The sequence below is a fragment of the Corvus brachyrhynchos genome, unplaced genomic scaffold, assembly GCF_000691975.1.
Source record: "Corvus brachyrhynchos isolate BGI_N302 unplaced genomic scaffold, ASM69197v1 scaffold467, whole genome shotgun sequence".
NCBI lineage: Eukaryota > Metazoa > Chordata > Aves > Passeriformes > Corvidae > Corvus > Corvus brachyrhynchos.
This window is the reverse complement of record NW_008239309.1, coordinates 2,847,375-2,873,306: the sequence shown is the minus strand read 5'-3', so window position 1 is coordinate 2,873,306 and position 25,932 is coordinate 2,847,375. Positions and strand designations below refer to the sequence as shown.

The window sequence follows — 25,932 nt, the reverse complement described above, 5'->3', positions numbered from 1 at the left end:
GGTGGCAGCGGGCTGGGTGGCGGGGGGAGCAGGAGATGGCCTCCCACTAGGAGCTGGCGCTGGAAGCTTTTGTTGTGCATTGGAGACATTCATATCTGGGGCTTGGCCTGAAACATAAACACTACTGACTCATAACACGGAATATGGAAAGCAGGAAGAAAATCTGAACACAGGACATGAAGGTAAGGTAAACATTCAAAATCATCACGAAAGGGACATTGAGACTACACTGTTTTTTGAAACAGACATACTAAAATGCAAGTATACCATACATTGCAAGAAATGGCCGAAAGAAAAACAAAACGCATGAAACTTTATGATGAATGCCATTTCTTTTGCTATTCCTGTGGACTTTTAATTCTAATGTTACAAGAAACAAAACAGCTGTAGAACTGACTTCCTGCAAATCCAAGACCTCATTCTACCTCTTGTTCACTATCCCTGCACTAGTTAGAAGAAAGCATCTATAACCCCAACCTGACAACAAGAAGAAGTAGGTCTGATTTTCGACCTCTATCAGAACTTGATAACCACATGAAAATTTTTACAACTGTATTGATAAATATCTGCCAGATATAAATAGCTTTTGTTCCATTATGATCTCCCATTAATTGTATTTCTTTCAAATATCAGGAACTCAATTATTCTAATCATCTTGAAAAGCAACACCTCCATCAACAAGCAAATAGTACCTGTCATTTACAGTCCCTAAGGGTCATAGATTTCAGTATTTCATTATGACAAGTTACCCTATACATTCAGATGTTCATGAATTCACTAATAACAGACATTGCTAAAATAAAGATGCCACTTAATTGTCTGAAGAGTCATAGTTACTTAAGCTAGGGAAAACAGCTACAAAGTACACCTGCAACCTTGTAATCAACCTTAATTCAAAACCAACATCCTGAAATCTATAGAGATCACCATTTGTCATTCACACATCTGCATCAAACTCCAGAAAAGGAACTTGAGCACAAGCTGTAGATTCTGTATTTAGCAACACTGCATTTCAGCTTATAAAAAGAGAAAAAAGCAAGCCAATCAAAAGCCTCTGTGCAATCTCAGTTCTCAGGGAATCTGAGAAGTTGAATGACTGAACAATGAATGACAAAAATTTTGAAGACATGGGGAAAGAAGTTACACTGTTCATTGACCTCAAAGACTACACTGATCATTCAAAGCTATTCAATTCCAAAAGAACAAAACAAGCAAAAGGAAACAGCGTAATTCTACCATGATTTGAAAACTTTTGTTTACAGTAGCAAAGGTGAAAGACAAGCTTGCTACAATTAAGCATGCTCAGAACATAACTTAAGTTTTATATGTGTCCCTCAGAAAACTTACGTATCTTGTTCTGATTACAAAAAGGTGCTTCATGTTCAGTCTGTCTAAAAATTGAAGTAATTTTATGTGGGTCTTTCCCAAATTAATAAAAGGTTAGACTCTCCTTGATTAAAATCTTCAATACGACTTTTCTGCACAGCTTTTTACTTTCCTTTTTCACTTTTCCCCACATCTTTTGTCCACTATACCTTCAGTCCAAGTTTTAGGGGTAATGGCAGCTGTATGTCCAGGCATCCCTGGAGCAGGCCCTGGTCCAGTTGCAGCACCACTCATTGCATGTAACCCAATACCTGCAATTTGACAGAGGAAATAAATTTGCTAAGACGCAAAGCATTTCCAAGATTCAAAAATCATTGTTTCCTAGCATGCTAGTCTATTCAGGCAAGTAGTACATTTCTTCACAAAATAAGGATTTAAGTGGGCTTTACTGTTAATACATACACCTAATGAAGTGTATCAAAATCATGTTTCATGAAAAAAACAACTTAGGAGCAAAAGCCATATTCACCAAAATAAAGAGAACAGTGACATTATTAAAACCTAAGAAAATAGTACCATCTTAACTCTCAATTCTAATGCAAACTCAGTAATGGAAGTGTTCAGAAACTACAGGTGCAGGGTGTTTAATATAACACAGTTTTCTTACGACCAAAATGTGCTTGCTTACCTTACTGCAACATCTACTACCATTGTGAGAAAAAAGTAAGTACACTTCCTTTTCCTTATGTTTTTCACTTAACAGCACACTCTACATGGTTTATTTTCAACAACCTAAATCATCAATCAACTTGATCCAGATTATTTATCTACTTTCCTGCATAGCAACAGGGGACTAGAAATTTACTCAGAAAAACAAGGGTAATTGCTATCAGTAAAGTACAATTAACATTCAAAAACTGCCAAGCATATCAGGACAGACACTACTGCACAGTGAAATAACTTCTATTGCAGTTTTGACAATATCCTATTAATAACAGATGTGTTTTATGCACTTGCTCAAGCTTAATACCAAAGGCCATGCTATTCACTTTGACGCCAAAATACGGTCCCAAATTACAGCCCTGCACAGCACCCATTTCTTAATCTATCACAGGTAGAACTTGGAGAATTATCTGAGCAATGATTCCTACCACAGATTCACTTACCAGACTGTCTGTTGAAGGCACTGGGAGGCTGCTGCTGTTGAATGCCAGGCAGGGTTCTCTTGCCCTGGACAGCAAGCTGGAGGTTTTCGGGTAAGGGCTGACCCCTCGCCAGCATTTTGTATGCTAGAATTTGAGCCCGCAGCTGATGCAGCTGTGCAGGGCTGAAGGGGGAAGGCCCTCTGTTAGGCTGATTCATAACTTGTGGGTCTCCTGCTATAATGGGTCCTGGCTGACTCGGAGTCATCTGAGGTGGTGTTGGACCTCCTCCAGACATTGGACTGGACACGTGCTCTGGTGCTCCTAGTGGAGATGGGTGTGGAGACATATAACCTAGAACAGGTAGAAGAATCATAAACTTGCCACTCTGCTAGTTAAACCTAAATTCCATCCAATTTTTTAACAGTACATAAAGTAGAAAAGTGTCTCTCTCATGTCAGGATAGCTGTAGCATTTTCTGCAAAGACAAAAGTGCAATCCAAAGTTCCCTGGGATATCAAGATAGCCTCAGGAGCTCCTCTTCAAGAAGAACTACTGTTACTTAGTCCAATAATTGCTAAAAATAATTACCTGCATATTTGGAGTAAGACAAACTAAAACATGAAATACAATACAGAAGCCTGGGGATATGGTGCTGTTTACTAGAACTCCGGAAAAATGTTTCTTTGTGAAACACATGCAGCGAAGTCTGCCTAGTTTATAGCTTAATATTCTAAGTTTGATGTACACACGTCAAGGAATATCCATTCACTTCTACAGGCCCTCCTTGCTAATGCTCACCAACATAGAGAAATAGAAATAAATAGTATTCACTTTCTGTACAATTACTCTTTAATTTATACAAATTAAAGGTTTGAGCCAGACAAAGTATGTTCAATACCTTTTGCCATCTGGGTGCTCAACAACTTGGAACATCAACTGCAAGCACAAAAATCACCCTCTGAAGAAGCTGCTGAAGAGCAATCACAGTTCTGAAATGAACAGTGCTTGTATCTTATTACAGCACTTGAAAATGCAGTGGTTTTAATTCTGAATATTAATTACACCTACTAAATACTTTCCTGAGCTTCACAAAGCCCAACAGAGAGCTGGTTTTTGGGGATTTTGTCCACCAAGAGCGAAAAAGAGGTAAAAATATTTACTCACTTCGCTCTGGTACTTTGGAACACAAATAACCTTCTCACAAACTGGAAAAGTCTAAAAAAAATTTGTAAAAATCTAGAAATCTTCTGGCTCATTTCTATATTCCATGTTCATAAGCCACAGATCATAACTCCGAAGATCATGGTACAGTTCATGATTCTGTGACACACAATCTACTCTTCTCCCAATTTTCCTGTCATTTTAAAGTGAAACTACACCAATTCCATCTATATGTAGTACAGATCACAGAAGAAATTTTGCTCTTTCTTTAGCTTCACTGTTCTTACTGACCCTTCAGTAAAGGTATCATAAGCAAAACCTTGCAGTAGTCTCAACTTTTCTGGGATGACAGCAGCTGTAAGTCACTAGAACTTAGGCAAGTGAAGAGATTAGATTGTAAAAGAACTGAAATTTGTGCTCAACTTAAATAAAGGTTGTAAATGCATGAGACAGAAGAAAAAGTGGGTAAAGAGGGGTTTGTGATGGGAAGAAACCAGACAAGACAGAAACAGACCAAGTTCAATTTAAAGACGATGATGACAGGAAAGGAAGATGATTTTGGCAAGCGTAAGAAAAGTTACATGGTTCAAGAGAAAAATGAGGGGAGAAGTTCAAAGAAAAGGAAGAAAGAGACTTTAAAAATTTAGAACTACTGGAGCTATATACTAGTTCGATATAATAATGGTCTGTACATCCCTTGGTGATAAAAAGTATGATAAATAACTGCAAGTTTACTCCATGTATTCATCTTCTTCCACCAACCTACTTTTACCTCTACAAATCTCTCTTGCTGAGCACACTGCATAAAAAAAGCACCCATCAAACCACAGCAGAACAAAACATATGCAATTGCATTAATGGTTTATACTATAAAATGGGGTTTATTGCAATATTTATGCATTATTACATTTCTGAATCTCAGGATCTACCTTAAATGGCACCTAATCGGAATTACATTGCTTTCTGAACTGCTTTTGAAAGAATGGTTTCTGTCCCTCCTCAAGTTATATTGTCCAATTTATAAATTCCGTAATGACTGATAGATTTCAGACCCAAGATCTTGAACTGCATCTGGACTACAAAAATTTAGAACAGTGGTCTAAGATGCTGAGTATTTGTTTTCAGTCCTGACAGTTTAAGCTGCAAAGTCTGTGACTAAGTTTTGCACAGAGCAGTTTACAGAAGCAGATGTTTTTTGATCTTTCCAGATACATATTTCTTACACTTTCTCTCTTCCTCAAAGTCTGTATTAGAGTTCTTAACAATAGAAAACTGTGCTTGACAAGAGGAAGAAAGAAAACAAAATTCCCATAAAATATATTAGGAAAGAACAAAATCCTTCCAAACTTCTTGTAAAGGTGCCAAAATGTGGCATTTACACAATGTCATGATGTTATATGAAAATTTTCCTTTTAAGTCTGAAAACTTTCATACAATGACAGTGACAAAAGAAACAGACACAAGCCTGTCCTAATAAGGTATTTACACTACTTGCTTTTTTCCTATCTTATTACAAGCACTCTAACACAGATAAGCGTACACACAAGAAGATCCCCTAAAATTGCGTTTAACCACCATAAAATATATAACCTACAGTTCTGAACAACACAGAGAATAGAAGTCATCCACTGCCGGGAAAGGGAGGCCAAACAACCCTGCCTATCATTTAAAACTGTGGTAACTTCTAAGCTTTATCAGGCTTCTCCAGATCTTGCCTTTTCTGAAAACCTTGAATGACGGTGATTCTTAATCACTCTAATGCTGAATTTCCTTTCCCGTAAGTCCCATCAGAATTCCACTTACACAATTTGTAACCATTACTTCTCTGCTATTACTGTGCACCTTTGAGGAGCGTCTTGTCTGTCTTTCCATAATCCTTCAATGGGTTATAGAAGAGGCTGCATCAGAAACCTTCTCAAGTTTTCCTACCCGTATGCATAATCAGAAACATATTTAATCCCCCTCTGGTATCACCTTGTTCAGCAGAAATACACCACAGCATGCCATAAACAATGCGTATTCTTTACAGTATTAACATTGGAAGAAATCCTCGTTCTAACACTTCGCCAAGTACTATTGGAGGGCAGACTGTACACAAAGTTCCGGCTTTAATTGCTTTTTGTTTCACTTCAGTTAACAGAAACAATAACATCTTTCTTTTCTGTTTTAAAGCTGAAAAATCAGAGCGCTAAAAATAGAGACACTTTTTTCTCCAGTTTTAATGCTAAAATGAAACAGAAAGAACACCTTCAAATGAATTCTAAACCCTAGTAATGACACAGAAAGAATCAAAGTTTTAGCAGTCCAGACACTGGAATGTTCAACAGAGGTTTTGAATCTCCACTCAAATTTGGTAAGTCTTAAACAACAAAAGTGTCTGAAGATCACAGAGGTCACATCTTTATGCTAAAACCAACAGCAAGGGTATATTTGTACTCAAGAATGTGACTGTAAGAGAATTTTTGGATTTGCAAGATATAGACAGGATTGAAGAAATCTAGCTTTGTAACTCATTGAACTATCACTTCAATCATCAATTGAAGCTAGCTTAAAAAGCAATGGAAAGGAATCAAGTACATCTCCGCAATACACAGTACAAATGCATAGTGTCCTGGAACACAGTGAAAAATATGTCCGTGTTGGACTGAGGTTACGAACTTTCTTAAGGCAAGCAAAACATAAAATTTCCCTCTTAGTGTGGCCAGGGTTAACAAAAGTTCTTGTGAAACTGAACAAAGAAAAACAGAGGTCACACGTGTGCAAGTAATTTAAAACTAGGACAGCAGAAATAAAACTGTTGAGAGGTCTTACACTAGCAGGCAGATGAGTAAGGTGGCAGGTCTTTTCTCATCTTTAAAAGTCTGAAAGAACCCAGAAAAGTAGCTGCAAATAATTTAAAAACATTAGGGACAATGAATGTTGCCTGTGAAGTAGCAGTATATTAGTGAATTCTGTAAGTTAAAAAATGGTGTATCTTTTTAAGTTCAACAAATACTACATGATTATTAAAAATTAATACAGATCAAGTCCCAGAATCCTAAGTTCCTTCAGCCCTTATGTTCCCATTTACAAACATCAAGAAATGACAGCCAAACAATTCAAACTGGTCTGTATTTCAAGGCTGAGTAACAGTAACTTCATTTAATTTTTACAAATCCCAGAAAAATATGTAAATTGTTTATTCCAGTCCATTTATATATTTTTATGAAGTCTTTATAATACAAATATTTTATTTTATATAAATATTTAGCTCATCTTTGCAATTTCTCCCCAGTCCCCCTCAAAAGCCAATTCTAACCATGATTTTAATCAGTTGGGTAAGTGTTTAACAAATTACATTAAATTTCAGACTCCTCAAATACTGCGAAATTCACCACAGTTCACTCAAGAGTCCGAAGAGTTTCTAACCCAATTCAAAATCAGTAATGCGCAGTAAGCTTACTATTTAAACAGCTAAATATGAAGTTGGAGCAATAGATTTTCCATTCATTTAACCTATTAGCATCAAAACAAAGGTATTAAGACTAAACTGGGACATCATCGTGTGTAAGTTCGAGAAAAGAGAATCTGCCATTAAAACTAGTAAGGAATGTTACCCTCTCTCCAGTTTGGCAGTAAGACTGGAAGGAGTAACTGTGAGGAGAAAGATACCAACTTACAGTATTTTCCCCCATAAATTTATGTCAGACTTCTGAAAATCATCCTATTGCAGTATGCAATAAAAACATGACGATCTGTCTGAGCTAGTAAAACATTTTTTCTGGATGACTCACATCTCACTGAGCAGCAAGAAGAAAATAAACCCAGAAAATAAATAATAAAGTTGCATATCTTAACGTAGTAATTACTGTTAGTTTAAAAAATGCAAAAATCTCAGAACAGTAACTGCCCTTCAAACAGCAACAGGCACTTAAGTAAAATGAAAAAGTTCATGCAAATTTAGCTTTCAAATGTTTCTGATTTCCTCATCATTCATTTCACCTCAGAAAATGGCAGTTAATTATTTAACACAGACTGTAAGAATCATTACTTCCAAAATTCTGTATCAACTTTCTCTTTCACAACTGTAGGCTTGATTTACATAAACTATATCTACAACTGCCTGTGCAGTTGCCAATTTACTTCTAATTTATTTCCCACATTTGTAAACATGTCTTTTATAAAAAAAATCTTGCTTTTGTACTTAGAGACAATCTTCTGCAAGATTTCCTTCTTTACCAAAATTACTAAAAAGAACTAAAAATACTGCTATTGGAACATCTGACATTTAAATGAAATCTCATTTTGTGATCACTTCCCATTGCAAATGCCATACAGAAGCACTATAGACTATGGATTAATCACAACTGTTCCACTCAGATCTCTAAGAACTGAAGCATTTTATGAAGACCATCCACCCTGCCACTGTCAAAAAATATAAGGGCATTGTTTCCCACTCCAGCTTACCAGTTCTTCTCAGAATCTTGGAGCCTGTGAACAGGCAGATTTCTGTCAATAAGGGACCATTACAGCTACAATAGTCTACCTAACTTGTCCAAAACAGACCAAAGACTCTTGACCTCTAAACAAACTTCTCCCTTTAGCCTACGAAACAGATGAGTGTTGACTTAGCTTTTGTATGACACAAAAACTACCACCAATACTTGGGTAATCTTTGTTCCAAGGGTTAATTATCTTCATTAAGTAAGATACAGCTATTTAACACATTCTCAATTCAAATAATTTCAATTTGCAGGTACTGAAATACACTGCCTCCTTTTTTTTTTTTTTCCTTTTAAAGGCTCCATCTATTACAAGCCCTTTTACTATTTGGGAATGTGCAGACAGATCAAGTATTCCTTTAATTCTCTCATCAGATAGATTAAAAAATGGGAGTTTGACATTTTCCAGGATAAAACAAACACACTCTTCTCAGCAGTAAAAACCGCTTTTTACGAAACAGTTTATACCCCTACACAGCAAACTGTTTTGCTCCTAGACATACATTGTTGTTGGCTGTGCTAAAATCTATGCTAGAAAAATAAGCCCATTCTTCTCAGATTCTGATCAGCCTTTGTAAACAAATTAGTTTATTATTTACTGCTAAACCTCTGCGCTATATATAATTTTTATCTGTACTAACTTTAAACTTTTCTCCAGATCACAAATACCTTGAACAGCACTGAACCAAAACAGACTTTTAAAAGACTAGAAAAATCCACAATTGGATGATCATCTTCTAGTTATAGGTAAGTTTATAATCTGTCATTTAATTATCTTAATATATTAAAAGCAGATTATACCGATTTTACTTAGTGATATCTTTCTCTTAAATCACAGTATCACAGAGTAACAAGCCAAGGAATTTCTATAACTCTACCAGGCAGACAAAGTTTTGTCTATCGTCACTGCTACTGGCTTTAACGATGCAAGAGAAGCCTCAAACATGGCCTAGGATCGTTTTTCCTGACAACTGTACAAATCACACCCCTTGACATTTTAATGAAGGAATTTAGCTTATGATCTCCACAAAAAATAACAGGCTTGTTTGACTAGTATATAAAAATAATATAATAGTATCATGTTTACATAACATATAGTAACTTTGTCAGTCTAAAGGCTGACTTTATGCAATTCAGAAGGACTTGGACAAGCTCAAGAAGCGTGACTATGTGAACTTCATGTGGTTTAACAAGTCCAAGTACAAGGTTCTGCACAAGGCTTGAGGCAAACCCCAGTATCAATACCTGCTGGGGAGTGAAGGCGTTGAGAGCAGCCCAAGAAGGGCTTGGGGATACAGGTGGACGAGAAGCTTGATGTGACCTATCATTGTGTAGTCAAAGCCCAAAAAACCAAAGGTGTCCTGCATCCAAAGCAGCGTGGGCAGCAGGGCCAGGGAGGGGATTCTGCCCCTCTGCTCTACTCTGCTGTGGTGAGACCCCCCCTGCAGTGCTGCATCCAGCTCTGGGGTACCAGCACAGGAAGGACATGGAACTGTTGCAGGGGATCCAGAGGAGGACCACAAATATGACCAGAGGGATGGACCAGCTCGCCTGTGAGGACAGGCTGAGAGAGTAGGGCTGTTCCCTCTGGAAAAGACAAGGTTTCAGGGAGACCTTACTGTGGCCTTTCAATACTTGAATGGGGCTTACAAGAAAACTGGAAAGAGACCTTTTAAAACGACTGTAGTCACGGGACGAGGGGGAATGGTTTTAGACGATAAACTCAGACTCGATACAAGGAAGACTTTTTTTTTAGTAAGTGTGGTGAAACTCTGGCCAGGTTGCTCAGCACAGTGATAAATGCCCCATCCCTGGTAACATTCAGGGTCAGTTTCAGTGGGGTGCTGAACAACTCTGAACAGTAATGGGGCTCTTATCTAGCTGGGGATGTCCCTGTTCACTACAAAAGGGTTGGACAGAAGGACTTCTAAAGGCCCTCTTCCAAACCAAACCATACTATGTTTCTATGATTCTGTGATTTTTTCAAAAAAATTATTCTTGATGGTCTGAATTACAGACAACATTTTTATTTTACCTACAACAATATTTACTGATACTTGGCCATTCTCCCTAAGATTTCAAATTAATGGGCAAATTTAGGATGATTCATTTCCTGGGGTTGTGGATTTATTCAGCCACTTTACCCCATATGCCCCCCAAAAATATTAATTAGCATACATTTATCTACTTCAACTTGAGGACTACAAACAATAAGCCATGAAAAAACCAGACCTAGCACTAATGAGGTGTATTTTCTATTTGACACTTACATTGTTAAAAATTGTACATAATTGTGTACTGCAAGCTCAACTTTCAGACATCTACAAGAAAGTGAACCTTGTAATAAGTCTTGGTTTCTACGACACTCAACCGAAGATTTTGTCAGGATTTCAAGAGCTACCAGGCATCTTTCCATGGATTCTCAGAGAAGTCCATGTGTGGACTTCTGCCACGGGCATGGGTAAACCCTCCTTCACCACACTGCATATTTCCACAAAATTTGTCAAAAAACAAGTGTCCTACTTTCTTTAATGTCATGGGAACTCACACAGAAAATATCCAATAGGCTGACAGGCTATTAAGGAACCTGATTTTCTACCCCGAACCTGTACATTAATGGCAAAAATGTGCAAGTCTAGTAGATGGCACTTTGCCCAGAACAGCACTTTGGATCAGAACAGCATCAAGTGCCATCACCACTTTTTTTGTGGAAAAGGCAATTGTCTAAGAACAAAAAAAATTGAGACATAGAGGCAATGAAAGCTAAAACAGTCCTCTATAATGTAAAAAAAAAATATTAGAACTTCTGGGGGTTTTTTTTGACCGTTTCTTTTAAAAGCCTGCTCCACATCAGAACTCTAGTAATATCTGTTTACATTGTAACAGTTGCTGGCATACACAAAAAAGAGAGTAGGACTCTGTAGTCTCTAGCCTGACAAAGTTGCTACAAACACAATCAACTTTTTGCAGTGCAAACCAACCTGGAAATCTGACCTCAGGCAGCACAGAAAAAACAACTCAGAAGCTACTTGTTTTTGAAGCATATTCAACCTATGCTCCTGTATTGTCAGTACACAATGTATGAACTGTCCCATCCTCATCTTTAGACTAAATGGTTTGTTCATTTCATCCCAAGCAAAAGTGCCCACTAAATGCAAAGACAAGCGAAATTTGTCTCTCAGATGATCATGGCTTATATTTTGTTGAAATCAATGAGAAAGTTTCACCTGATGAAGATCTTGTCTCTGCCAAGTCAGTTCTATTTTACTTAATTGATATTGAAAGGTTTAATGGAAAAACATTATTTTCTAATTATCTGGGTCCCGGACTGGGATTCAGCTGGCAAGTTACACGCCAGAGTTTCAGTTGCATACCACTGAAAAGCCACAAAGAAGTTCAGGCTCAGTCTTTTCACTGACTTGTACCTGTTTTCTCCTTCCAGCATTTCTCTTATCCTATGTACGCACATCAAACAAGGACCACCTCCTAACAGATATGTACAGAGTGTGTCACACCAAGAGCCTAATTTCATTTGGGATTCTTCAGGTGTTGTAAAATAATTAACCATGCAACACAGAAAGCTTTATCTGCTGCCAAACTAATTAATACTAGCAGGTGTTTCCAGTTAAATCTCCAAAATACCAAGCTGCTCACAGAATGCATGTCCATTTATGTTCCAACCTACAGGACACAAAGAAGGCACACAGCAATGTGTTAAAAGAGTTTCTATCTTCTGGCATAAAAAATAATTCACTTTACCAGAAATTACAGATGTTAAAGAATGTTTCTCCAGGTCTGCTTGGGTTCTTCTCTTATGATTACTTCACCAAAGGATTAAAATAAATCATATTATAATGCATTTGCATTTACAGTAGCCACATAAGAAGTAAGTTGGTGGGCTTTTTTTTTCAGAGATGTGAACTGAAATCTGCGATAGACTTGCCCCAGGCACAGACTTGAACCTTAGCTTTTTTCCAATACATGCCTGATGGACACTCCAGAACGCAAAGGGATTCAGTTATTTGCCTTGCCATGTTCAGCTTTTCCAAACAAAGCTGAAAGGAACTAACTGGTAATCTGTTACATGGAACTGAACTACAGACTCTTTGTGGAACAAGGGGCCCCAAAATCATAGAGCATGCACAGTATGGATAAACCTTGGCTGTGCTGGTCCATTGGACTCTGAGGTGGACCCATTCCAGGATGAGGAGGTCTCATACTCTTCATGGAGCCACAATGAACATCTTCAACCATTCCTTTTTCATGCAAGCCATCGACAGACTGTGAAAACAAAATAAGTATTTAGAGAGAGATACTATATAAATCCATTTCAAAAATACCAACAAATTTAACCCAAAATCTAAACAAATACATGAAGTGTAAAAACTTCTTTCAGCAGCCATTCAAAATAAAGAGAACCAGAAACCTTTGCCCTGGAATTAGATATCTGGGGAAGCACAGAACACTATTAGACTGATTGCCCCATCTGTTTCCTTTTTGACTTTTTTCTTCCTTATGAACTGGTTGGCAATGGCAGGGAGGCAAATTGTCCAAATACAAACACATAACCTGTACTGGCCTCATATTACAAAGCAGTGTAACACACACTAACTTATGAAAGTAGAGCCTGTGGCTTAATGTGAGTTATTTTTAGTCCAAACTTTGCCCTTTCAGTCACTGCTCTACTGGAAAGTCCCAAACATTGTTTCTCTTCAAAAACACGGGTGACATTGCAGGAGGTAACATCTTCTTCACCAACAAAAACAAGGATAGCCAGTCAAGGAAGGGAAAACAATACTTGTGGCTCCCTACAGCTCCTGTCACCTCATACACTCCTCAAAAACTACAGTGCCCATGGTATTTCAAACGCAATAGCTCCAAGTGCTCTCTTTAGAGAGTGAAGAGAAGACAGCTTGGAGTCTGAAAAACATGCTGAAGGGCATTCTAGGCACTGAAAAAGGCTCCATAATAGAAACTGAAGGGCTCTGAAAGTGAAAATAAGGGAAAAGTAACATCAGAAGGAAGATGTCCTAAGAAACAATGAAGTTTTTCATGAAAGCAAAACTTATATCCCTAACTATGGAAGGCAGGAAGTCAATTAACTGCTAACTTAGAGCTCTGTAAGGCTTCGTATTAGGAAGGAAGAGACTGCATCATTGACTTAGCCTCTCTACAGAAATATGCGGCTCTGCCCCTCTCTAACACATGCAAACTAAATGCTGCTCTTGCAAACCTTAATGTGGATGGAGAACTCGTGGTCTGCTTTATCAAAATGTACATCTATTTATTGCGAATTCTTTTTAAAAAGAGACTTAAGATAACCTACTTCAGTGGAAAAATGTAGGGAGTTAATTAAACGAGTGCGCAAGAAGCTGTATCAGCTCACAGAAAAAAAGTGTCACATTTCTTATTTTTGAGTAATTTGTTGCACATGACTCAGTTTCAACAGAACTAAACTAAGGTCATCCTTTCTACAAAAGAAAAAGTAATTTTAAATTTCGATTCATAAACCCTCCATATAAATTTTCTACTTTCCATTGCAATCATCAGATTTCACTGAAAGCACCTTTAAATGTACAGAATTTGTTGTTGTTCAGCATTTTTGAAGGATCTCACTATCACTTTTCTGTATCAGAAGTTTGGGTTAAAAGGAGGAAAGTTACAGAAAAGGAAAAATAAAATGGACTTTTCATGTTTCACTGCATCATTTAATTGTCATGACAGTATAAAAATATTTGTGAAAATTAATTATATCAGAAAAATATGCACTACTCAAGAAGCTATTTTAGATTACAAGAACTTGGGATATGGAATAGAAATGTAGACACAGATGACTGACACATTAAAAATAGTTACACTTTGCTAACCAAGTAAATCCCAGTGCCCTTTTCTGAGACATGAAAATCTCTCCCTCTCTTTCTGTCCCTTCTTATAAAGATAGCCAACACAGAACAGAACACTTGCTTCACATTCTGCCTGCACGAGATGAGCTCTACAGAAACCAAAACACCTGTAAAGATGGATGCATTCTTATTTTGTCACGGTATGTGTTGGCTGCCATGGTATCTTTATGGCTGCCAAGAGGAGGAGACTTGCTGGTAACTTGATCTGATTTCCAGAACAGAAGATTCTAGCTGTACACATTTGTGGTGTAACTGCAGGGATGGGTTTCACTGCACTAATAGGTGGCAACCATGAAACCTCTGGGAATGCAAACAGCTCAGATGGGAGTAAGATGGGACACAGCATGTGTACATCAGAAGTACAAGCATAAAGAGGGTGGGGAAAGGAGTTTTCTGTTAAAAAAGGGCAGCAGAGAAAAGCAAGTATGCGGCCTTTGATAAAGGGAATTTTAAAAAAAAAATCAAACAGGAACAGAGAGGTAGAGACATGACCGTACAAGAAAACTTCAATTCAAGGCATGCTTCTCTGGAAAGAACTGATCAAAAGAACAGGTTTTTGTAAAAAAAGTACTACTAAAAAAAACCACAGACACAAAAACAACTGTAGCAAACTGAAATGCTCCAAGCCTAATGGAAGGGAGACAGAATATACAGAAGAATGCAGCTTGCATCTGTGCGTTTGCAGAACTTATGCGGTAAAAAAACTGAAAACCAAATTCATTAGAACTCATAAATCAGCTTTTTACTAGCAAAAATACAAAAGATGAAGATGGCATAAACTTCTGTGAAGCCAAAATTAGTTGTAATGATTACGCAATTGCTAATGTATGCAGAGCCTGGTACTTCCAAGAATGTATTTCATCTAAAAGCACCTCTACTGGCTATGGAAAAAAACATATAAAATAGGGGAGGGCAATTCAGCAGAGGACAGTGTTGGACTGCAAGAACTGAGGAATAGTTATTTCTGATAACTTTTTTGAATGATTGTACAGTTACAGAGGATAACTCTAAATCTATGCAACAGGTTAAAAAAGTACAAAGGGGATCTTACACACAATATAATTTCTGTAAATTCTTCAGTCCTCTATAAATAATTCAAGCTATCTTCCACAATGACATTGTTGGGATAAGAAAGTAACCTATATTACCAGTAAAGCACTACTATCACACTGGGGTACTTTTTTTATTTTTGTCTTCTAATATGACAGAAGGGAAACAGGAAGTTGAGACATATTCAACTTTGAGTAGAAATTACAATTTTGATTGGTCCCTGTAAGTAAGGACACAAGTACTGAACAGGCCAAATAAACAATGCTTCTAGAAATAGAATGAGGGATGAACTTCAACTGTAGGCTAGCACATGCCTATAGACTTGGCAGACTTAGAGACTTACATAATGTCTAATGCATAAGGAACATTTTGCCTACAGTGCTTTTACTACGAATTTAGCAACTAAGGTCTTCGCACAGATACATCCCAGTCTGACCTATTTTCAGGTAAACTGTCACATTACGATGTCTGGGGTTATTTTTGTTTGTTTGTTTTAATCCACTTCTTAAAAAAAACAACCAAGCAAAAAAACACCCCAGCCTTAAAATCAAAGACTGAGTACCAGACTAGTTTTTCTTGTAGACCATGCATCCTCTAAAACAATGGAAACAATGGAACTACACAGATCAAACAGCAGTGTACTGTCATGTAACTGCCACCTACCTACACAGCATAACTGAATGCATCCCTGATGGACAACCAGTCTGACTGCGGTTTTTGCAGCAAGAAATTGGCCACCAATTCCATTAATCTCTAAAAAATCACTACATCACCATTTTACATATGTTCTCTGTTGAATTTTCAAGGTTGGCAATACTTTCTTTCTTTTTTAACTAACATAGACACAAACAACAAAAATAATGCAGGGAACATGCCTGCTGATGTTGCAGGCTGTTACATCTAGGACCATGACAGAATCACGTTGATTCTCAGAATGTCTACTGTGCATAGATCTGTTACCCATTAATATTTGAAACGAGAAACCATTTGCCTTCTGTTTTAATGGAACATCGAGTGAACAACTAATATATTTAGTAAAAACTACTGTACTTCTGAAGAATTTTTTCTCTCCCTCACTTTTTATCTCACTCACCAAAACCAGTAATATTGCCCATGACATGATTGTAGTTATTCCACAGTCAGCAATCATTTACAGTACACCACATTATAAATTCACAAATGAAGTGATTATGCATCAGGTTACAATTAAATGGAAGAGAAAATAAACCGAGAGCTCACAGTACTCTATCCATCCCTCAACTGAGCACTGTGCAAATTAACAATCTACAGTGTTGTTATAACCAAAAGTTAAGCAGTTAAAAACCATGTGGTCCAGCTAGTGAATAAGAAGATACAGAAGGCTGTATCATAGAATCATAGAATGGCTTGGGCTGGAAGGAACCTTAAAGATCATAAAGTTCCAAACTCCTTGCAGTGGCAGTCTCTAGACCAAGCTGCTCCAAGTCCCACCCAAACTTGCCTTGAACACTTCCAGGGATGGGGTATCCCTGAGCAACCTGTTCTAATGCCTCACTAGCCTCACAGGAAAATAATTTCTTCCTAGTATCTAACCTAAACCTCCTGTCTTTCAGTTGGAAACCATTCCCCCTTAGCCTGTCACTACCTGTCCTTCTAAAACGTCTCTCTGCATCTTTCTTGCAGGCTCCCTTCAGGTACCGGAAGGCTGCAATGAGGTCACTTCAAAACCTTCTCTTCTCCAGACTGAACAAACCCAATTCTCTCAGCCCTTCCCAACAGGAGAGATGTTCCACCCCTCTATCATCTTGGTGGCTTCCTCTGGACTCACTCCAACAGGTCCATGTCCTTCCTGTGCTGGGACCCCAGAGCTGGATGTAGCCCTTCAGGTGGGGTCTCAGCAGAGCAGAGCAGAGGGGTGGAATCCCCTCCCTGGCCCTGCTGCCCACGCTGCTTTGGATGCAGCCCAGGACACGTTTGGCTTTCTGGGCTGTGAGTGCCCATGGCTGGGTCATGTCCAGCCTCTCACCCACCAGCACCCCCAAGTCCTTCTGGGCAGGGCTGCTCTGATCTGTTCATCCCCAGCCTGTAGTGATACCAGGAGCTCCCCCAACCCAGGTGCAGCACCTTGCACATGGCCTTGTTAAGCCTCATGAGATTCCCATGGACCCACTTCTTGAGCTTGTCCAGGTCCCTCTGGATGGCATCCCATGTGCAGATGTGTCAACTGCACCACTCAGCTTGGTGTCATCTGCAAACCTGTTCAGTCCCTTTGCCTATGTCACTAATGAAGACATTAAATAACACTGGTCCTATTAGCTCAATAAATATTACCGTATCCCGCAGCCGTAGGGAGGAGGAGAGACATCCAGCAGGCAGGAATTGTGCAGCAAGATTGATGATTTTAATTGTTTTACAAACTCTTTCATACACCTTTTTCTTCATAGTCTAATTGGACAAAGGATCAGCCACCCCCTGGGTGGACTGGCTGGAAGGCCTAAACATCCATTGTCAAAATATTTTTCTACTGTACCATAAACATAGTTCTACAAGGTCCCAGGTGTTCATAGTTTATAGAACTTCTGCTATTATCTTCCATGAGAGAGGAAAGTATCTCATGGCTTAGAAAGAAGCAGGAAAATTTCTTGCTAGCAGCATTTTTGTATCCACATGGTCCCAATACAGACCACTGAGGGACACTACTTGTCACAGGTGTACATCAGAACTCTGAGCCATTGACCACTACCCTCCAGATGTGACTGTCCTACCACTTTTTCATCCATCTAACAGTCCACTCATCGAAACCATCTCTCTCCAGCCTAGAGAGAAGAGTGTTGTGGGGGTCTGTGTCAAAGGCTTTACCAGTTCAGACTAAAACCATGTAACCCCGTTCTGTCTCCAGAGAAGCTTTTATGTGGATGCAGAGGAAAAGTAAGATTAGGGCAAGGAAGGCAGCAATGCTTTATTTTAGTATCTTCCAGCTTCCAGGTATTTTTTCTCACAAGACTCTCTGAGGCTGTTACGGTTTATCTATTTAGCAGTATCCCTTACAGACTTCTTAAGTATTCCTTAAACATAGCTGTCATGCATCCAAGATACACTTCAGTAAAATTTGGAACTGTATTTGGAAATTTGGTTGATAGTCCTTAAGAAACTAGCAAGAAATGCAGTTAATTTACTGTTTCTGTCAAAACTGTGTTACGTAAACTAATAGTAAATTTTCCTGTGGAAGGGCTTTCTGGTTACTAAGTGAATATGCAATTTTTAGTTTTCATAATAACAGTTCTTAAGTAAACATACTTTAGGAATTACAATTTATTAATATAAATTTGTTTCAATCCGTGTTTTCGCCACAGATTGATCCTTTGGATTTTTTAAAACTTTTTGCATTATATTATTGTTTGTAAGCTAGCCAAACATCTAACACAGAATGAAGTTGTTTCAGTTAAGCATGTGAATTTTAAGAGGAAGAACCACATCCCAACTGCATACATATGTACCCCACAAGCAATTGTATAACTGGGGCACTTTTGGTGCAATACCCCGTTTTTACTGCATTTCATTTAAAAAAACAGTGTTATGCTATATCATGGCTTGAAAGTCAACATATTTGTTATAGCACTAAGCAAACAGAAAATGTTTATCTGGTCCAGCTGCAGGTAGCTGACCAGCTTTTTAATTACACTGAACAACACTCAAGTAATATTTGCAAAATAATCTAGAGACACCCTTCTACAGCATTTCTTGGACCCTTCCAACAGTTATCACAATACACTATTTCTGGAGTTGCACAGAAAAACAGACCCAAAATCTCATCTAGACTGAAAATTAACTATGATTTTATTTCATTTTTTTCTTTTTTTCACTTGTATCAGCTCCACAGACCCATTTTCTAGCTTAATCATACACATACGAAGACAAGCTGGAACCTCTGAAGTGGAAACCTAGAGGACAGCAAGGCTGTTGCTACCAAAACAAAGACTTGTGAAATTACAGTCTTTATTCCATTATCAGAATCGAGGTATAGAGGAGGGAGAGTAATTAACTGTAACTATACTGAATGATCATCTTTGAATTGGCTATCCAGACTCTTTGTGGTGCATTTTTCAAAACATTTCAATGCCACCTCAATGGTCGAATTTCTACTCTGGTTCACAGAACCTTGTGAGATGCTCTCTGAAGTCTCTGAAAGAATGTTGTGGGATGACATTTGTTGGTTTGTTTCCAATTGTAACACAGGATTAAATGGCTGATATAACAGGATATATCAGTAAAAACATAATGTGTGAAGCATTCAGCAATTCTACAGAAAATTCCTGGTGCCATCTTCTTCTACAAGTAGAAGAAAAATAGAAAGGAATGAAGAACATTAAGAACCCTGGCTGTGAAGTTTGGGGACAGAGTTCTGAAAAGCTGGGCTGTAACTGACCCCACAAACAAAAAAATGCCAACTGCACATGTCTAATCTGGCTAACAGGTAAATCAGATACTTCAAGATTCAAATGCAAAGGTTATAGTTACTGCACATACTGACCTCTCAGAGATTACAACATGTCAGTACAAATGGGAAGCTGGATCATAGCCTCCCTCACTTCAGCTAGTCTTTGTGCTATTAAAAATTTTTTAGTTCTTCATGTAAAAGATGGTAATGTCATGTCCCTCTTGATTGGACAAACTGACCCATATGTGAGAGTGTCAAAATGAAGATGATGTCATTTCAAGAGGAAAATTAAAATATGTTCCTATTACTTCAAAACAGTTTTTTATTGCAGTTTTTTCTGTATGTGCATATAACAATTCCAAGTGGAATCAACAATAGCTGCCAAAGTGTTTTCGATACCTTGGCTCTGTAAGCTGCTACTACACATTTCTGAGTAGAACATCAGTGCAATCGAAATTATTCTGGGTTCTAAATCTCTGGTATACAACCAAACAAAAACAACAATACATGAAGAGACTGTTCTCACAAAGGAATTTCCACACAGGCAAGTAATTCCTCAAAGCAAGAAAACATTGATGATAGTCTAAGCACACATACAATTTTAACTGTGTAACAATAACCACTGAAGTGCAATTATTGACATGTTTTACATGACACAGTTTTATACTCCTTTGTAAGACGGAGTCCTTATAATGTAACTTGAAAGCCACATTTTTCAACCACACTTTCAATATGGAAGAGTAAACAAATTTGTAATACAAATTCTTTAAGGTGGATTAAGTTTGTTTTGGTGGCGTTTTTTTTTACGAAAAAGAACAACAAATTTCACACAAAATTAAAAACCACCCCAGAAAAAACCACAGTATGTCCAAACAGACAAGAAGAAGAAAAAGAGGAAAAGGTGGTTAGAATGGTGTGCCTTTAAGTTTTAACACTATCATTCATTTTCTTCTCCCTTGTAACATCTGTCTTTCTGAAAAGTACAGTTTACAAATGAAGATTTGCAAACTACTAACTCTACAGTTCAAAGTAGTCTACTAAGAACAAGGAAACTGTGTTTAACCTGATACATGAATAATCTTTAGTAATAAAGAAGTCAGAGCGTAGCTGAAATTTTGCAGGTGATGAGTAATAGCAGTTAAGCAGGTCTAAACATAGTTTAAGTAGATTTTTCATCAGTGGAGAGAACTCTACGGAAAAAAGGTTCACTTGTAATGAACTATTACCTTATGCATTTGATGCATGCCTTCCTGTGGATAATCTGTAGGCCCCATTGTCGGCATTGGATGTGGGACACTGGGCGGACCAGGACTTGGCCCCATCATGCCGTGAACGGAGCCAGGAGATGGCCCTGGTCCTGGGCTAGGTCCCAGAATCGGTCCAGGTGAGGGTCCTGGTCCAGGGGAAGGACCAGGATGAGGCATGGCGCCAGGGTCTGTAGGCGTGGACATCTATTTTCTGTCTCCTTTTCAATTAGCAGAATAGCTCTAATAACAAAAACAAAACAAAACAAAAACAAAACCACAATTTCTATGTGACATTAGGGGCATTGAAAAAAATTTAAGTAAAATCTACTGGCAATTCTTACACACAGACACACACACACACACATATATATACATACACATGCAAGCTGTCATCAGTAAAAAATGTTTACATGATCCTTAATGTTGCCCATTAGCTTGATCACCCTTCTAAAAGCCCACTAGAAAGATAAGGATCCTGGTAATTCCATCCATTTCTGGACATTTGTATGGTACTCACAGAACAAAGCAGCTGGTGTGCTATGAGAAACATCTACCAGAAACAACAACAGCTGAACTGACTGGCTATCACCAGATGTGTCATGTGGGCCAAGCACAGCACAGCAGTACTAAAAGCAGGAAAGAAACAAGCATTAAAGGAATATTAAGACTGTTTTCAGAACTTTTTTTGCACTTGCCTGAGAGCACTGAGACATACATGGAGCCAGCAGCCTGCCCTGGAGTGGCTGACTGGGCACAAGCAGAGCCAGTAGTGACAGCGACAGGTTGGAACACGGCCTAACTGCCCCAATCACCCCTTGCCGAGGCTAACAGCTCCAGCATGGAGCCATGGAGCACAGCAAGCAGGGCTGGAGCCAGGGGAACCACAGCAGAGCGCCGACACCCACACAGAAGCAGCAGCTTGCCCTAGAGCAGCTGACTGAGTGTGAGCAGAGAAAGCAAGGATGGCGGCTGCTCCCACTCTCTCAAAAGTGGTCATAGTGAACGTGACCAGGGCACACTGGCAGAGCTCCCCTAGGACCATTTGGGAGCAGCCAACAGAGGCAGCGAACAGACCCAGCAGCTGGAGAAGACAGGCATAATCTTATTAGTGTATGCTGCCTCAAGTATGGTTTTGACACGCCACAGAACTCATTCCCCCTGGAGTCACTGTACCAGCCACCAGAAGCCTCCAGCCAGCCAGACCATCCAGTAATAGACGCACCTCTTCAGGACTCAAGTTGCCAGGAGTTCCCCAGCCTCACTGTAAGGCTGGGGCTGACCATCACACCTGTCACAGAAGATGTGTTGTTGTAAATGAGCTGTCGCCAGGTGAAGGAGCCATGGGACTAAGTGAACAGCCTGTGCAGTACTCCTGAGAATGAGTGAGAGATTGACGGGCTATTCCCAAAGTGTCTCAGAAGTTTCAAACCTCCACTGAAGTGAAGATGCAGGTGGACTCAGAACCCTACCAAGCAGTAAGGCAGAGGTCTCTTGAACATGAACACTGGAAGGTGGTCACTGGCCAGTCTAGGCAGAACACTCCTGAAAACTTGAACATATCAAATAGCACTGGTACCTTTCACAAGAGGTATGATGTCCTGAAACTGGAAGGACAGTCAACTGATGAGGTAGATAAAGGCCTTTCTGGGATGGAGGAATCACCTGGGGCAAGACAACCTGCCACCCTCATCATGACTGCCCCTGTTAATTAAAAGGGAAGGGTAGTTGATACAGGTGACTCCCTTCTAAAGGGAACCGAAGACCTGCTATGCAGACCAGACCCAAGCCACAGGGAAGTCTGCTGCTTCCCAGGGGCATGTGGTTCCAACACTGGGTGTCACTGGCAAAATCTGCTTTTTTTTTTTATCATGGCATGGTCTATCTAACAGTTGGTGTACTGATACATGAAGGGATGCACCTTTCGCAGTACGGAAAAAGGTTTCTAGCACAAGAGCTAGCGGGGCTCATTGACAGAGCTTTAAACTGGATTGGAAGGCAGGAAAGGATAAAACCATGCTTGCCAGTGATAAGCAATGGGACGGCACACCAAAACTTGAGGAACTGAGATCACTCAATCCGCCCCATGAGGTGTAGGCTACAATGAAGAGCACGGAGAAATGAGCAAGGGGAAGCTTTGGCCCAGTGCCAGAAGTATCTGGCATAAATGAAACTCAGTGGGACGAGTCCTGTAACTGGTGTGCCGTGATGGATGGTTACAGGCTCTTCAGAAGGGATAGGCAGGGCAGGCAAAGCAGGGGGGTAGCATTGTTAATAATGGAGGGACAAGAACGTATGGAGCTTACAACTGGCTACAGCAGGGTTGAGACCCTCTGGGTTAAGATTAAGGTACAAACAAATAATGAAGATGTCATCATGGGAGCCTTCTATAGACCATCTAGGCACAGCAATGACATCAATTCTTCAAGTTACTGAGGGACACCTTCAAATTTCTCCTTCTGGGGTAATTCAACATGTCAGATGTTAACTGGGGACACCACACAGCTAGCACAATCAAGTCCAGGAGATTCTTAAAACGCCTAGATGCTACTTCATGGTTCAAGTACTGAGACAGCTGACTAGGAAAGATGCTCTCCTTGACTTCATCCTTTTTAACAGAGAGGGTCTTACGAGTGACATGGTGATTGGTGGTCTTCTTGGCCTCAGTGCCCACAACGTAATCAAGCTTAAAATCTCTGATAGAAGGGAAAGTGCCAGCAAAACCCCAACTCTGGACATGAGGAGAGCAGACTTCAGGCTGCTCAGGGAATTACTGAGTAAGGTACCCTGGGAAAATGCTTTTGCAGGTGCTGGGATCTGTCAGTGCTGGTCACATTTTAAGCACCATCTTCTAAGGGAACAGGAGGAGGCAATTCCCAAATGTCAGAATTTGAGCAGGTGAGGTAGAAGATGGCTTGGCTGAGCAGGCATCTTCTTTGGGAGGTAGAGGCAAAAAGGAAGGTGTAGGCTCAGCAGAAGCAAGGTCAGGTGATGTGAGAGGAATACAGAGATGCTGCTCACCACTGCAGCGAGAAAATCTGTCAGGCTGAAGATCAGCTGGAGTTGAAGCCAGCCACAATAGACGGGGACAGCAAAAAGAGCAGATTTGAAATGCATTGATAGCAAAAAGACAGTGGAGAAATAATATTGTCCTGTTACAGGATGAGGATGGTCACCTCACAAACAGGGACATGGACAAGGCAGAGACATTTAATGCTTTCTTGGCCTCTGTCCTCAAAGCCAGTGATGGATTAAGGGGGTCCCAGTGCCCTGGGCTGGAGGACCATGGCTGTGAGAATGATCAACTCCTGGCTGACCCTGACCTTGTATGGGATCTGCTGCTCCCACTGGATCCCTGTAAATCTATAGGGCCCAATGGAATTCATCTGAGAATATTCAGAGAGCCAGCTGATGTCATCATGAGATCTCTCTCAAAGATTTTCAAATGGACTTGGGAAGCTGGAAAGGTCCCAATTGACTGCAAGCTGGCTGACATCCCAGTTTTCCAGAAGAGCAAGAAGGATGAGCCTGGAAACTACAGGCCTGGCAGTCTCACTTCAGTGACTGGCAAAATTATGGAGAAGATTATTCTGGGAAGTCTTGAAAAACACCTGAAGGACAACGCAGTCATCGGTCACAGCCAACACAGGTTCTTGACAGAAAAGTCCTGCCTGTCAAAATTAACTTACTTTTTTGACAGGCTAACCCATCTACTTGGATCAGGGGAAGCCAGTTGATGTAATCCTTTTGGATTTCAGTAAAGGTTTCAATACTGTCTCTCACAGGATCCTTCTGGACAAAATGTCCAGCACACAGCTGGATAAACACATCATGTGATGGGTGAGCAACTGGCTGATGGGCTGAGCACAAAGGGTTACAGTGAATGGGGTGGCATCAGGCTGGTGACCTGTCACTGGTGGGATTCCACAAGGCTCCTCCTTAGGGCCAGTGCTCTTAAACACAGTATCAGAGAATGGTTTGGGTTGGAAGGGATCTTTTAAGCTCATCTAGTTCCAACTGCTGTGCCATGGGCAGGTATACCTTCCACTAGATCAGGCTGTTCAGAGCCCAGTTCAACTCAGCCTTGAACACTTGCAGGAATAGAGATCTACAACCTCTCTGATCAATCTCTGCCAGTGGTTCACCATCCCCACCATAAAGAATTTCTTCCTAGCAGCTAATCTAAGTATACCTTCTTTAAGTTTAAAACCACTGCTCCTTGTCCCACCACAATGTGCCCATATAAAAAGTCACTCTTGCTCACTGTTATAAGGCCCCTTCAGGTACTTGAAGGCCACAATGGGGCCTTCCTGAAATATCCTCTTCCCCATGTTGAAAACCCCTGCTCTCTTTCTTCCACAGGAGAGGTGCTCTGCCTAACCCTCTACAACTTCATGGCCATCTTCTGGACCTACTCCAACAGGTCCAGGTCTTTCTTGTGCTGGGGACCCCAGACCTGGACACAGCACTCCAGGCAGGGTCTCATGAGGGAAGAGTAGAGGGGGAGAATCACCTCCCTCACTCTGCTAGCCACATTTCTTTTGATGCAACACAGGATGCAGTTGGTTTTCAGGGCTGGAACTCACCTTCATAAAAGACTTGGATGAAGGACTTGAAGGGATACTAGTAAGTTTGTAGATGATACAAAAGTGAGAGGAGCTGCTGACTCCCTCAAAGGCAAAGAGGCCCAACAGAGAAACCTAGAAAAACAGGAAGGCTGGGCAATCACCAACCATATGAAGTTTAACAAAGGTAATTGCCAAATTCTGCACCTGGGATGGGGCAACCCTGGATGTATGGACAGACTAAATGAGATGCTGGAAAGTAGTGCCACAGAAAAGGACCTGGGGCTCGTGGCCAAGGGAAGGTTGAAATTGAGTCGGCAGTGCCCGGCCAGCCAGGAGGGCCACCTGTGTCCTGGGGGCATCAGGCACAGCATCACCAGCCGGGCAAGGGAGGGGATTGTCTCACTCTGCTCGGCACTGGGGCGGCCTCACCTCCAGTGCTGGGGCAGTTTTGGGTGCCACAGGATAAGAGAGATACAAAGCTATTGGAGAGTGTCCAAAGGATGGCGACAAACATGGTGAAAGGCCCAAAATGGGAAGCACCAAGGAGCAGCTGAGGTAATTTGGCTTGTTCAGCCTGGAGCAGATGAGACTGAGGGGAAACCTCACTGCAGTCTACAACTTTCTCACGCGGTGCAGA

The 25,932-nt window shown here is 40.1% G+C and overlaps 1 protein-coding gene across 1 annotated transcript in view; it reads right to left on the bottom strand.

The window, feature by feature from the left end:
• SMARCA2 (SWI/SNF related, matrix associated, actin dependent regulator of chromatin, subfamily a, member 2) overlaps positions 1-25,932 on the bottom strand; it is a 119,227-nt gene that overhangs the window by 86,452 nt on the left and 6,843 nt on the right. The window contains exons 2-6 of the mRNA XM_017740656.1: positions 20,710-20,970; positions 12,271-12,394; positions 2,493-2,822; positions 1,536-1,637; positions 1-107 (exon numbers count right to left, since the gene is read on the bottom strand). Of these exons, the coding sequence (XP_017596145.1) occupies positions 1-107; positions 1,536-1,637; positions 2,493-2,822; positions 12,271-12,394; positions 20,710-20,934 (888 nt within the window). The 5' untranslated portion in view covers positions 20,935-20,970. The remainder of the gene's footprint in view (positions 108-1,535; positions 1,638-2,492; positions 2,823-12,270; positions 12,395-20,709; positions 20,971-25,932) is intronic.